Source organism: Limanda limanda, chromosome 1, assembly GCF_963576545.1.
Source record: "Limanda limanda chromosome 1, fLimLim1.1, whole genome shotgun sequence".
Taxonomy (NCBI): domain Eukaryota; kingdom Metazoa; phylum Chordata; class Actinopteri; order Pleuronectiformes; family Pleuronectidae; genus Limanda; species Limanda limanda.
This window is the reverse complement of record NC_083636.1, coordinates 3,500,456-3,513,776: the sequence shown is the minus strand read 5'-3', so window position 1 is coordinate 3,513,776 and position 13,321 is coordinate 3,500,456. Positions and strand designations below refer to the sequence as shown.

At 40.3% G+C, this 13,321-nt stretch overlaps 1 protein-coding gene across 2 annotated transcripts; it reads right to left on the bottom strand.

The window, feature by feature from the left end:
- Positions 1-3,393: 3,393 nt before the first annotated feature.
- pip5k1ba (phosphatidylinositol-4-phosphate 5-kinase, type I, beta a) lies at positions 3,394-12,907 on the bottom strand. Of its 2 annotated transcripts, none has more exons than XM_061073928.1 (14): positions 12,851-12,907; positions 10,347-10,418; positions 9,848-9,978; positions 9,152-9,269; positions 8,905-9,057; positions 7,936-8,232; positions 6,328-6,515; positions 5,920-6,000; positions 5,639-5,687; positions 5,446-5,530; positions 5,215-5,355; positions 5,011-5,106; positions 4,544-4,640; positions 3,394-3,550 (listed from the first exon to the last, which is right to left on the bottom strand). In XM_061073928.1, exons 1-13 carry the CDS (start codon positions 12,860-12,862, stop codon positions 4,588-4,590), a joined length of 1,476 nt encoding a protein of 491 aa, XP_060929911.1. In that variant the 5' UTR covers positions 12,863-12,907; the 3' UTR covers positions 3,394-3,550; positions 4,544-4,587. The 2 variants fall into 2 exon arrangements, with proteins under 2 accessions (XP_060929911.1, XP_060929910.1); XM_061073927.1 differs by having other exon boundaries at positions 5,016-5,106.
- Positions 12,908-13,321: the final 414 nt, after the last annotated feature.

Sequence of the window (13,321 nt, the reverse complement as noted above, 5' to 3'; positions counted from 1 at the left end):
TGTATTGTACTGAACTGTGTATTGTACTTTGTGTATTGTACTGTACTGTATGTACCGTGTATTGTACTGACCTGTGTATTGCACTGTACCTTGTGCTGTACTGAGGCTGGTGCACGCATGAACACAAAACAGACACACAACAACCCTCACAACCCAACAGGTGAATTCATGTTGACAAGAATAAACCAGCAGACATGTGAAAACAACAAACAGGAGGAAGAGGAAGATGAAGAAGCAGAAGAAGAAGGAGGAAGCGGAGGAAGGTGAAACCGCCGACCCGAGCCTCCAGTATCGGGAGGATCCCAACATGGCGCCCCGCTGGGAACCTGCTGGGAACCCGCTGTCGACGCTGGTTCCTCCAGGTGAGGGTTCTACTCACCAGGTGAAACCAGTGTGTGTCCGTCACTGGTTCCCAGCAGCCGGAGGACGTGGAGCACGGAGTTCGAGTCACAGACACTTTGCCACAGACGAAGTTTTCACCTCGTCAGTTCCTGTTCCAGTCACTTCCTGGTTCTCTCAGGTATGTGGGCGTGGCCTCGAGGCTGTGCAGGTGTCGGGCGGGGGGGCGGGGGCTCGCCCTGACTCACGCATCCGGGGACCACGTGACCCACAGATATGACACATGAGTCATTTTTACTGTGAAGGAATAAAAGAGACAGAAACTATGATGTGAGCGGAGGAGGTGAAGAAGGTTTCTGTTCTACCTGATGGGAAGTTCCCTCCTCTCCCAGTAAGACCAGTATAAACACTAACTCATAGATAGATAGATAGATAGATAGATAGATAGATAGATAGATAGATAGATAGATAGATAGATAGATAAATAGATAGATAGATAGATAGATAGATAGATAGATAGATAGATAGATAGATAGATAGATAGATAGATAGATAGATAGATAGATAGATAGATAGATAGATAGATAGATAGATAGATAGAGAGATAGAGAGAGTGATAGATAGATAGATAGATAGATAGATAGATAGATAGATAGATAGATAGATAGATAGATAGATAGATAGATAGATAGATAGATAGATAGATAGATAGATAGATAGATAGATAGATAGATAGATAGATAGATAGATAGATAGATAGATATATATTTGTGTATGTATATAGAGAGATGGAGATATATATATATACTGTATATGTGTATATATACTGTATATATAGAGAGAGATAGATGGATAGGTATATATATTATATATATATACATAATTTTATATATATATATATAGAGAGAGAGAGAGAGATAGATGGAGAGATAGAGATTAAGATAACAAATTGTATTTGTTAAAACAAGTATTTGTAAAATAAAAGTGTAAAAAATCTTCATGTAATAATTGCTTTTTTACTCCAATTATATTTCAGTTACCAAATAAGATTAAAACAAATGTATAATCTCAGTTACGATAACTTTCTTTCAGCAGCCAGTTTATAAGGAGCAATATAAAACAAATCTAATAACTCTGATAAATGATGATGATAGTGATTATTAATGAAAACAGTAAACCACACGTGTGCGTATAAGTGAATTTGTCACATGTGAAGTGAATTGAACATGTGACTTCTTACATTATTATTGGTGCTGCCATCATATCAACATTAAAAGTGTGTACATGTAGTGGAGTCTGTTGTGTTTTTACCTGTAGAATTGTGTAAAGTACCTTGAGAAATTGAAATTGTATTTCCCATGAGAAATACACAAACATATGTTGGTTTAATGTTATTTTTCACATGTAAAACATCTGTAAACTAAATGTGTGTGTGACAGTGAATCTCTTCCTGTGTTTATCTGATCTCCAGCTCACTTCCTCCTCTTCCCAGTTCTCTGACCTCACGGTTCCACCTCCAGTGTTTGTCAGTAATCCTCCTGCACTGGTTCACCTGCTCCACCAGCAGCCGGACTGGGACTGGGATTGTGGTGTGACTGGTTCAACCGGTTTCCCAGTTAAGACCCTCGGGCCTCTCTGACGTGAGGAAGCAGCAAAGCTCGTCAAAACAAAAGCTGTTGACTCTCTTTACAATTTGTTGTTGTCAGAATGAAACTCAGGTTCAATCCACTCAACGTCCATCGTGTCATCTGACGGATTAAACTCACATATAATCACATTCTTCTGAGACAAAAATCTGCTTCTAATATTTTTTTTCAGCTTTATCGTTAAATCTGAAGTTTTTGTTTCAACTAAAATGCCAAATATCACTTGACAGGTGAGAATGAATTAATGTTCTTAGTTAATTTAAGTCAGATTAACTTAAATCCTCTTATTCTGCAGCGTCGGCTTCACAACAAAGAAACAGAACAAGAACACACAATTAAATAATACTGAGTTTAAACAATCAGATCCATATTTAAAATGACAAAAACATTTGATAACATCAGGAAGTTAATTTCAAAAACGTTCTACATTATATATATATAAATAAATACAAATATACATAAACAAAAACCTCATATTAGCATCTTCTATCCTCCTGTACAGTGCATGAATGTATCCTTACAGCGCCCCCTAGTGTCTAAACTAAAAATGGCATTTGATGTGAATGTGATTCTTTCTTATTGTGCATCTTTTCTCAGTTGAACACACTTTTTAACGCTGCTGTTGATTATTGGTGGATGTATTAATTAATTGTCCTTGTCAGTTTGTGGCTGTGGCTCAGGGGGTAGAGCGGGTTGCCCAACAACCAGAAAGTTGTTGGTTTGATCCCGGCCAATGACATTTTCTTATATATACTTGCTGGCTATTAAAAAAATCATTTTCTAAGTACAGAACACGGGCTTTCTTATGATTTTATATATTGTGATGATGTTTTGTTTAATTGTGGATGATAAGAAATAACTTGCAAATGTCAAGAGAGAAAACAAGAGTCAACGCACAACATTAAATATTAATTTATTTCACAACATATTGCTTTGATACAGTTAAAGGCCTTTGAATCACATCAAACTTCACACGTTTTAAACTTTCTAAGGCAAAGCGGCAAAATTCCTGAAAAGACTAAAGACTTTTTAACAAAGAATTTATGAATTTACATCCTAATAATATGAAACAACATGAAAAAATACACATGATAAAGATCAAAATGATTCTTAATGATGATTGAAGAACTTGAGAAATGAACTGGTTCTTTTTAGTCAAACACCTGAAAGGTCTCATCTCTCACATCTCTATATAAATATATGATTTTGAAATAACATAGATTATTTAATGAGAGGATTAAGTTTCTTTCCTCAGAGATCCAGCCACTGAGGAACTGAAACTCATTTTACCTTCGTTAAATTAGCAGCAAAGTAGAAAAAGAGAAGAAGAAGCAGCTCGATAGTGTTTTACGTTAAATTAAATGATCCTGACACACACACACACACACACACACAAACACAGACACACACAGTTTATTTGTATTAAACTGTGATTCTAACACACGTCACTGAGGCACAGTGGAGAATCTGACATGTTCCTGTTGCTACGTCACATTACTGACGTCCTGTTGTTCTGATGCCACTGCAGAGGTCAGAGGTCAGAAGAACAGGAAGCTGGTCACTCACTGGAAAACAAAAACATTATAGTTGTCAAGAGTTTATATTTAAGACATCAATAATTGCACAGAGTTCTTTTACGTGTCATGATCTAACCACGATTCTCAATTTCCTTGAACCCTCGACTGGACAGGACATTCAGGACAATGGGAGGAAGTAGAGACTTGTCGTTAATCTTGATTTACAGTCCATGATAAGAACAATGAAGTACTAAAGAACACTGCAGGCTTAAAGGTTGGATAGTTACAAGTTAAGAAATAAGTGTTTAGATGATAAATGGAGGCTGGTAGATATATTCAATGCCCACATTTCCTTTTCACCCTCAGCACAACTCATGAATCCCCCTGTTTTGTGTCAGAGGCTTAGAGATTATGAACTCGGACGTCTGGAGGTGTCCCACCGAGTGGAACTGCTTAATGTGCTGGAGAACAGCTCTGTAAGCCTGAATCAGGATTTGGTGCTTATGTAAGAGAAGTGCTGCAGAAAAGGGAACTCGAGGAGGTTTGAGTCATGGACGTCCCAGGACGCCGCTGGGACCCGAACACTTCTACCACCTCAATGAGAGAGCAGTGCATGCTGGGAAGGCAGTTCAGACATGCACTGTTTTCTGTGTATGTAACACAAATGTCCAAGTACAAAACATAAATAACACCGGCCTAAGTATTTAAGACCTTGGATATAATATATTTCAAATATTAAAAGTTTTTTTAAGGCCTAATATTTGATGTCAACCCGCGGAAACCCTGATATTTATGAACATTTTATTATAAAGGAATTAATCAGACAATAAAACATCTAAAAATAATAATAACTGACCACCAGAGTTCTTATTATAAAGAAAACAGCTGATAACATTTTGTATTTTACTTGTTGGTATAATTAGATGATTATAAAAGACAAACTAACATTGACAATGAGATAAATATAGAATAAAACCAGCCTCATTATTCGAGACGTTCTCATTTTAATTGATTTTATTGCTAGAATAAAATATTTCATACCAAGTAGACGTCGAGCTCAGAGTCTGAATGGCTCGTGCTGCAGGTCAGCACTGGATCATCCAGCGCGATGGTTGAACTGGAGGCTCGTCGCTCTTCACTGCAAAACACAACAACACCAGTAAATATAACATGTAACTTTACCTATATTAATATTACTTACTTTTGCTCAAGTAGAAAAAGTTAAACTAGTATTTTTACTTGAATACATTTAGTTAATTTATATGTACTTTTTTGCCTAATGCAGTAAAATGTTTGAGAACTTCCTCCACAACTGGTTTCAGACTTAATGTTTAGTGACTTTTAAACACACTGTTGATGATATTTAACTCAAACAGTATATTCAGAGTAGAATATAGTACATAGAAAACTGACATTTATTTTTCTTTAGATTTTTGTGGAGCTGAAGTTATCAAACAGTTTTATAATGTCCAGTAAACTCGTCTAATATGTGGAAATTGAGCACATACACAACCTGTTTTCTGGATCCTCGTCACGTTCGCGTCTGGACTCAAAGGAAACAACAGATCTCTGCAGAATGTCTGGTTGTTTGGAGGAACTGTAAACTGTTGCAAAAAGCATTTCATTTTACACTGAATCAAATACAGAACCAGATACATAAAGTCTCCCCTGAAAGGAGATGATGAACATGATCAAAATCTTTTAAATCTTACAGTTTCCATCCAGGTTGTCCAAGCTCTGTGCTTTCTTCTCCTGCCTCTTCTCCTCCTTCTGTGGGGACAGAACCTCTTGAGACGCCGACTTTGCTGCGTTCAGGGAACTCCTCTTCCTCCTGGACGACGCTCCTCTCAGAGCTGAGGGACGAGGAAACAGAGCATTGGAGTAAAGTGTCTTTGTGTGTCGGCAGGGAACAGGAGAGACAGTGTGACGGCTGGACGACTCACGGTGGAGCTTCTTGAACACGGTCGAGCCCATGAACTTAAGATATCGATCTGCATAGAAACTGGGCCTGTGGACAGACACTGTGTCCTGAAAGACACAGAGAGACAAGTCAGATAAATTAACACACACACATGTACAGATACATATTCAAGCTAGAGAGTCCTGCAGGTGTGAAGGAGGGTGTGACTTATTTACCCCATCATGCACCAGAGCTTTCCAGGAATGTTCCACCTTCTTAATGAACCTGGAAATATCAGTAGAAATGTTAACAACAATAATCACACAGATCCTGTTTTTCTATGGAGTCGTGGTTCACTGAGTCTGGAGTAGAACAGAATCCTTCTAGAGATTTTGAGCAATTAAAATGCATAAATTGATGGTAATATGGGTGTGTGTGTTTCTGTGTGTTAGTGTGTGTGTGTGTGTGTGTGTGTGTGTGTGTGTGTGTGTGTGTGTGTGTGTGTGTGTGTATTCACCTGTACGACTGGAGGATGTCAATGATTCCTAAAAAGATGAGCAGGTTCTCATCCTTGTGTTTGGCAGGAATTCCACCCAATCTGAAAAAAAGAGGATTTTGAATTTTACCACACAATTTTAATATACACAATTTATTTTCTTACATTTTATTAAAATAACTTAAACCCATGTAAACCTGTCAAACAGTTGCCATAGCAGCAGTATCAGTAGAATAATTCCTGTATTTTAGTAAGAATGTTCTAAAAAGTTTTGAGGCATGTCTTAAGTTTTCCTTCTTCCACTGTGAATAAAAACTATAAAGAACTGATATGAAATCAAGCAGCAAAATGAAACAACTGTATTTGTTACATATGATGTGAGCTTCAGCACAGATGTAACATTAACAAACAGAAGTAAAGTCTCCTCACGTGTCGTCGTCGTCGGCAACAGGCTCCGGGTCCTTGACGTTGCCCTGGATGGACTCCAGGGCCGTGGAGTACAGAACCTTCTGTCCTCTCCTGCTGTCGGAGCGACTCCCTCTGCTCACCGGCTTCCGGTCCAGAACATGGACGCCCAGCAGGAGACTGTAGTCCATGATCTTAAAGCTCTCCAGCACCTGAGGAGAGGTGAGACCCAGCGAGAGGAACCAGTAAGAGAGGCGATCAAAGGGAAAGATCACAAATAACCAGTGGTGGGAAGTAACGAGGTAGAAATACTTTGTTTCTGTACTTAAGTAGATTTTTCACATATCTGTACTTTACTTGAGTATTTCTTTTCCTGACGACTTTTTACTTTTACTCGTTACATTTGAACAAAAATATGTGTACTTTCTACTTCTTACATTCTCAAACTGGCTCGTTACTTGAGCAGCGGAGGTTGTCTCTCTCTCTCTCTCTCTCTCTCTCTCTCTCTCTCTCTCTCTCTCTCTCTCTCTCTCTCTCTCTCTCTGTCTCTCTCTCTCTCTCTCTCTCATCTAGGGTTACATTTTTTTACATTATATACATTATATTCATATTGTTGTTAAAATTTTTCTTAAATCTTGAGGAGAAACATTTTGGTTTGTTTTGTGTCTGTATAGGTCTACTATAAAAAGCACTTTGCATTTTTAATTTTGGTACTTGTACTTTTACTTTTGATGCTTAAGTACATTTCAACACCAGATACTTTTGATACTTAAGTACTTTTAATATGAGCTACTTTAAGACTTTTACTCAAGTCATTTTCTGACGGGTGACTTCTACTTTTACCGAAGTCACTTTCAGGTAAGATATCTGTACTTTTACTCAAGTATGGCTTTCAAGTACTTTATACACCACTGCAAATAACACAGTGATACGCAGGAAGATTTAAGTCCTGATCGAGTTCACTCTCATTATTTATTATGACAAACCAATCCAGGCCTCTTGAAACTACAGATGGAGAAATAAACTCTTACGGATAAAGTTTAATGACGATATGAAGTGAGAAGTCGAGATAATAGAACCAATATTTACTAAATTTAGTGAAACCATCAGTTTAATCCCTAGTTATCTAACTAAACCAGTAACATGTTTACTGTAACTGTAAACAAAGAGGTCTCACTTTGCCCAGTGTTACCTAACACACACACACACACACACACACACACACACACACACACACACACACACACACACACACACACACACACACACACACACACACACACACACACACACACACACACACAAGCACATGACTCGCAGACAGGTCCAGCTGCTCGGATTAAACACACCAGTCAGGTGCTTTGCTTTGCTGGAGTTTAATCCTCCATCAAGTGGCCTCTATTGTTTCACACTAATTAAGTAACAGGCGGCCGCTAATGAGGTCATCACAACAGCTCCGGCCTGAACCAGGGGGGGATCGTCATGGTTACATAACGTTATCGAGAGGGATGGGGTTGTGAGGTGGTCACAGGAGGTCGTAGCGATGAAATACTCGACTGGAAAACCAAGGAGAATTTAGTTTGGACTCTAACCCGATGTAACGCCACCATGATATGTTTCATGTGAACCCACCCGACAGTCCCTCTGCAGGGTCTTCATCAGGGCGTTGTAGGTGTCGGGGTCGAAGTGCAGACCCTCGTGCATCTCCTGGAAGTCCAGGTCCTTGAAGGTGGGCGAGTCCTTGACCCGCTCTTTGCGTGAGGCGCGGCGTTTGTGCGACGACCCCTTCAGGTCGTACTTGTAATGCATCTTCATGGCTCGCGGCAGCACGTTGTTCATCACCACCATGCGCACGGTGACCCCGCCGCACTGGATGCAGTACAGGCCGTAGAACTTGGGCAGCAACGTCCTCTGATTCTGGTTCAGATTCTGCAATAAAAAATACATATTTTTACAATATTGAAGGGGACATATTATGAAAATTCCACTTTTGTAGTGCTTCTACACGTTAATTTGGGTATCTGGCATGTCTACCGTCCCCAAAACCTCTGGAAAAAAACAACTCCCGCGATTTGTTATGGTTCCTCTATGTCAGAAACGATATGCTTGAGTGCGTCGAATGGGATTACGACCGAAAAGTACGTCATGGTCGAACCATGCCCATGAAGGGAGTCTGGCTACATGGCCTTGGACCGCCCCCCGCCATCATATCACCGGCTCCAGGGAGCGACGGCCGGCTCCGTCGACGCCAGAGACGGTGGAGCTAGCATTAGCATTAGCATTGGCGCCGACTGAGCCCCACCGTCGACCATGGCTACGTTGGCCCGGGAGACAGCGCTCCACCGGAGCCGGGCTGTTTTAGACAGGGTCAACAGGTGCTGTTTTAAATTATCCTTGTGGTATTTTGACCAACATATGTTTCAGACATTTCATTAACACCCCAAGGAACCATATCAACTGTGGTAAAATGGGCATAATATGTCCCCTTTAGGCTAAGTTAAAGAAACGTAGTCTGAGTCTTTACAAAAACGTGTCAGTGCACCTTTAAGTCCAAAATGTCTTTTTTCTCAGTTTATTCGATCAGTGTATGTCTTCTCTCACCATGTAGTAGCCGGGCAGCAGCTTCTGCAGGAACTCGGCCTCCTTGTGCTGAACCGTCTTGATGATGAACTCGTCGTCGCTGGTGAGGTAGAACCAGGAGCTGCTGGCTCCGGGGTTGGACAGCTCGATCAGCGGCTCGTTACAGATGGAGTACTGGAATTCACATCGAGACCAAACTGTCAAACGCTGTCACGACGATGAAATGATTTGTGTGTGTGTGTGTGTGTGTGTGAGTCTCTGCTCTCACCAGGTAGTCGTCTGGTTTGATTCCAAACAGCTCTCGGAAGTAGCGGAAGGCCAGAGGAGCGTACGTCTTCAGACGGAAATCTGGGTAGTGATGTGCTGGGGTCATGTTGCTGCCCTCGCTGTGGAACAAACACAACAAGTTATTTGAGTTATTGTGAGAAAAAGATTATAACACAACAACAGCTGATTGCTTCGTGCTCCAGGTCTTTAACATTTTTAAAGAGAAAAAATTTAAGTGAAAATGCCTTTTTGCTCCCTAAATAACAAATATTGAGGTTTTTTACTTCCCAAAGATGTTTTACTAGAAATATGGAAGCTTTTATATTTTTTAAAGGTTAACTGTAGTTTATGGTTTTGGAATCAGAATCGGGTTTTATTGGCCATGTAAGTTTGCGCAAACAAGGAATTTGACTTGGTACACTCAGCCTGCCCAGTTAGTCTGATTCCTATTCCTATTCCTATACATACAAGGTGATATGTATATTATATTTTTCAAAGTTTGATGGGTTGGAGAAGTTTCCATAAAAGCAGTTTAGAGAACTACAGTAATTATTGGATCATGGATTAAGATAAGAAGGTAAACCTAGAACTTTCAGCTCATTTAGATTTCAAAAAATATGTGATATTGAAAAACCTCTAAGTCAAACATATTTAGGTGCATTATGTGGATATAAAAGGTGCTTGAGTGAGAGTGAACCTCGGCAGGAAGACGCTCTCCACCACAGAGAAATCCTGCATGAGAACATCTCGGTCTGGTTTGGAGCTGAGGTTTCCGACAGCGTAACTGATGCCCAGCTGGATCGCTCCTTTCAAGATGGCCGCCGTTGGCTGAGAGGAAAAATATCATATTTTTCACATCATTGAAATTTCAATTGTACAATACATCACTTTGTTAGGATTCATTAATTAATATAAAAGAAAGATTAGAGCTTTAAAACTGTTTTGACAGTGAAATCTAGAAAAAGCTATAACTGTGACAGAGTGATGACAGCTTAATGTAAATGTGACCAATTAAATCTTGTTTATTTGGTGAAATTGTTAAATGTCTCTCAACCAAATCACCATCACCTTTTTTTCTATGATCCCAGTATAATAAAGTTAAAGTTCTTGTTTTTGAAACAGTTTCCTGTTTCCGTTCTTTTCTGTTTCTTCCTCGGATTAAAACAACACGACGATGAAAAACAACGTCCACTCACCTTTCTCTGATCCTTTGACACTTTGGCGGTTTTGGTTCCTCCTCCGGCTCGGTTGACGTTGGCAGTTGACATCTATCGAACAGAGAGAGAGAAGTGGATTAGAGGGAAGCTCGGACATCTGCCTGTAAAGTCACTTCCTCTTCACCTCCATCCGTAACGAGTGAAGTGATTTACCTTGGACGGGCTTCTACACAAACTGCATGTTCCAGGTGCCCGGCTCCTGTAGGTGAGGCGCAGAGCACAGGACTTACACACTGTGGGACATTTGCATGAATGTCAATGCAAAGCAAAACGTCAGCCGGTGAAAAACTGCACGACCACGAGCGATTACTCAAGTTGCTTTAGTGTCTCGGGGCTTAAAGCAAATCTCTCCTTCTCCCAGATCTCACAGAAAACCTAGAATCTTCAACGGCTTCTATGAAATCCCTGGTGCAGACCCCGGTGGCGTGCAGACCCCGGTGGCGTGCAGACCCGTTCTGAGAGACCTCCAGTGTGAGTCCCAGTCTTTAACCCCAAGAATCCATAACAACAACAACCTTTGATCCCAATTTAAGAAGGATCAGAAAACCGTGACGTATGAAATCCGCCTGTTTTATAACAGAACTCAGAGGGGCCCGGGTCCAGGGCTCCACATGTTTGGAGGTGTGAGGGGCGGGCTAATCGAATAGATGTAATCTGCAACCTCACAGCTAGATGCCACTAAATCCTTCACAAGTCTTTTATGTAACATATCCACAGAGAAGCAGGAAATGTCCGTTTATAACAAGATAATGTGGAAAACCACATTTCAGCGTCTCGAAGCTGCAGAGTGGAGCTGCGACCAGCTGCTGGTTGTTGTCTCTGCTGCAGGATGTGGTCACGAGCAGACGTGTTGCACCAGAGGAGAGAAAGCTCGTTGCTCACAGATCTGTTCGAGCAGGTTTGAGCCTGAAGAGATGAAGATTATTTCCTTTTTTTAAGACTCATTAGTGATCAGCTGTGTTGATTATATTCAAACACAGGATCTCTGTTGGGTTGTTTCTGGGTTTTTCCTCTGCAGAGCTTTACTCTCGTTGAAAACACAGAGTGAGGTAACAGCAGAGCCAGGCTGGGAACCGGTTGGATTAGATGTTAGTCAGTAAGTTTGTGCACTGCGTGTTCAAACAGATTATTTTATGTACTCGGCTTTACAGTCACAACGACGACTGATGAATTTAATTGGATCTGTAAAACCAAAACTAAGTCTGATTGCTAATTAATAATGAATAAAACACAAACATTTAGTTCTAGTTGTATCTGAAGAATCCAGATTAAATCCCTACTTTGATGTGTTATTCTACTTTATTGCTGTATATTAAATGAGCAGTTGTTTTTTATAACACTACTGCAGATCTTTGTAATAGAAAAACAGAACCAGTGTGCGAGTACTTCCCTGCGACAGTAACTAATACTTCTCCCCTTCCTGAAGTATCTATGTTTTAAACCTTGCAGGCATTAAATAAACTTCTGAGTTTTCTGCTCTTCAAACGACAACTGCATGTATAGTATATAAACTATATATAGTATATACAGTATAAACAGTATATACAGTATATACAGTATAAACAGTATATACAGTATATACAGTATAAACAGTATATACAGTATAGGCCCTTATCAATAGCTCTGAAATCTCGTTGTGTTTCAAAGTTGACGTCTTTGTCTTCATCTTCTACGTGTTTGGCTTCTCTTCTTCATTTGTATTTTTCCAGTTTGACGTCCGTCACGTGTTAGAAAATCTCATCAACGCGCCTATTTTCTCCAAATTTAACTCAGGAGCTGCAGGAAAAGTTCAGAACATGACCCAGAGCCACTGACTCTGACGTTTGTGTTCTCACGTCCAGAACTTCTGGATCATTTCAGCAGAAAGTCCAGAGGTCAGCGCAGGTCAGAGGATTCATCCTCAGGGAACCATGAACGTCTGAGCCAACGTTTATATCCAACCATCCGATAGTTAGAGACGTTTCAGTTCAACCTTTCATCTTAACACACACTTAGTGTTATAGTAACACTATGATGTGGTGATACTAGAGTTGATATTAGACACACCTCTGTGTATTTAATCAACAGGAAATATATCGACAGCCTCCAACATGAACATAAAGTTTGACAATATTGACATTCTAACTTTCCCACAGTTACAGTAGGAGTTCAGCTGAGTAAACCTGATGCACACAGAGTTTACTTCAGGTGAACAAACCTGCACCGAGCAACGCTGCAGCTTTTTTGCATACATGCAAACGATGAAAACCTCCCGAGCTCCGCTGCCTCAGGTTTTCTCTGTCGTGTGTGTGACTGAGGGGAAGGGAAGTGGAGCTGGTTTCCTCCTGCGATACCATCGTCAGCTCGTCTTCCTCCCGAAGCCGCTCACACAAGAGCCTCCAACAACACTCACAGTCACAGAACCAGGACAGAACCCGAGGCCCAGAAGAGGAGAGGAGATCAGAGGTGTCTCCATCCTCCTGATCAGAGGCTGCAGCTCTTACCTGAACACGCATGATCCTGAGCCGACCTCAGGGATGAGTCCTTGTTGTCGTGTGAAGTGAAAACTCTGTGACTGTGGTGAGAGGAGATGAAGCGACTGTACAGCATCATCACCACTTCCTCTCTCTCGCTCTCTCTCTCTCTCTCTCTCTCTCTCTCCACCTGACGTATTGTTCCACTGAAGTTGAGTCACACTTGTTGAAGTTGATTTTTAGTTGGAAGGTGGGAAGAGCCAGAAATGTTAGTTTTTATACTTATTTTTATAAAGTCTTGATTACAAATGTATATATTTTTATTTAATTTTGGTTTTTATTTGGTTTTTCTATTTCATTATTTCCATTTTGGTTTATTTTTTGTTCTTATTTTTACCATTTGAACACATGGACAGTTTATTATCAATATGATTAAATCAATGACCATAATCTTAAAGTAAGTTTTAAACGATTATCTGAATAATGTTTACTATAAAGATG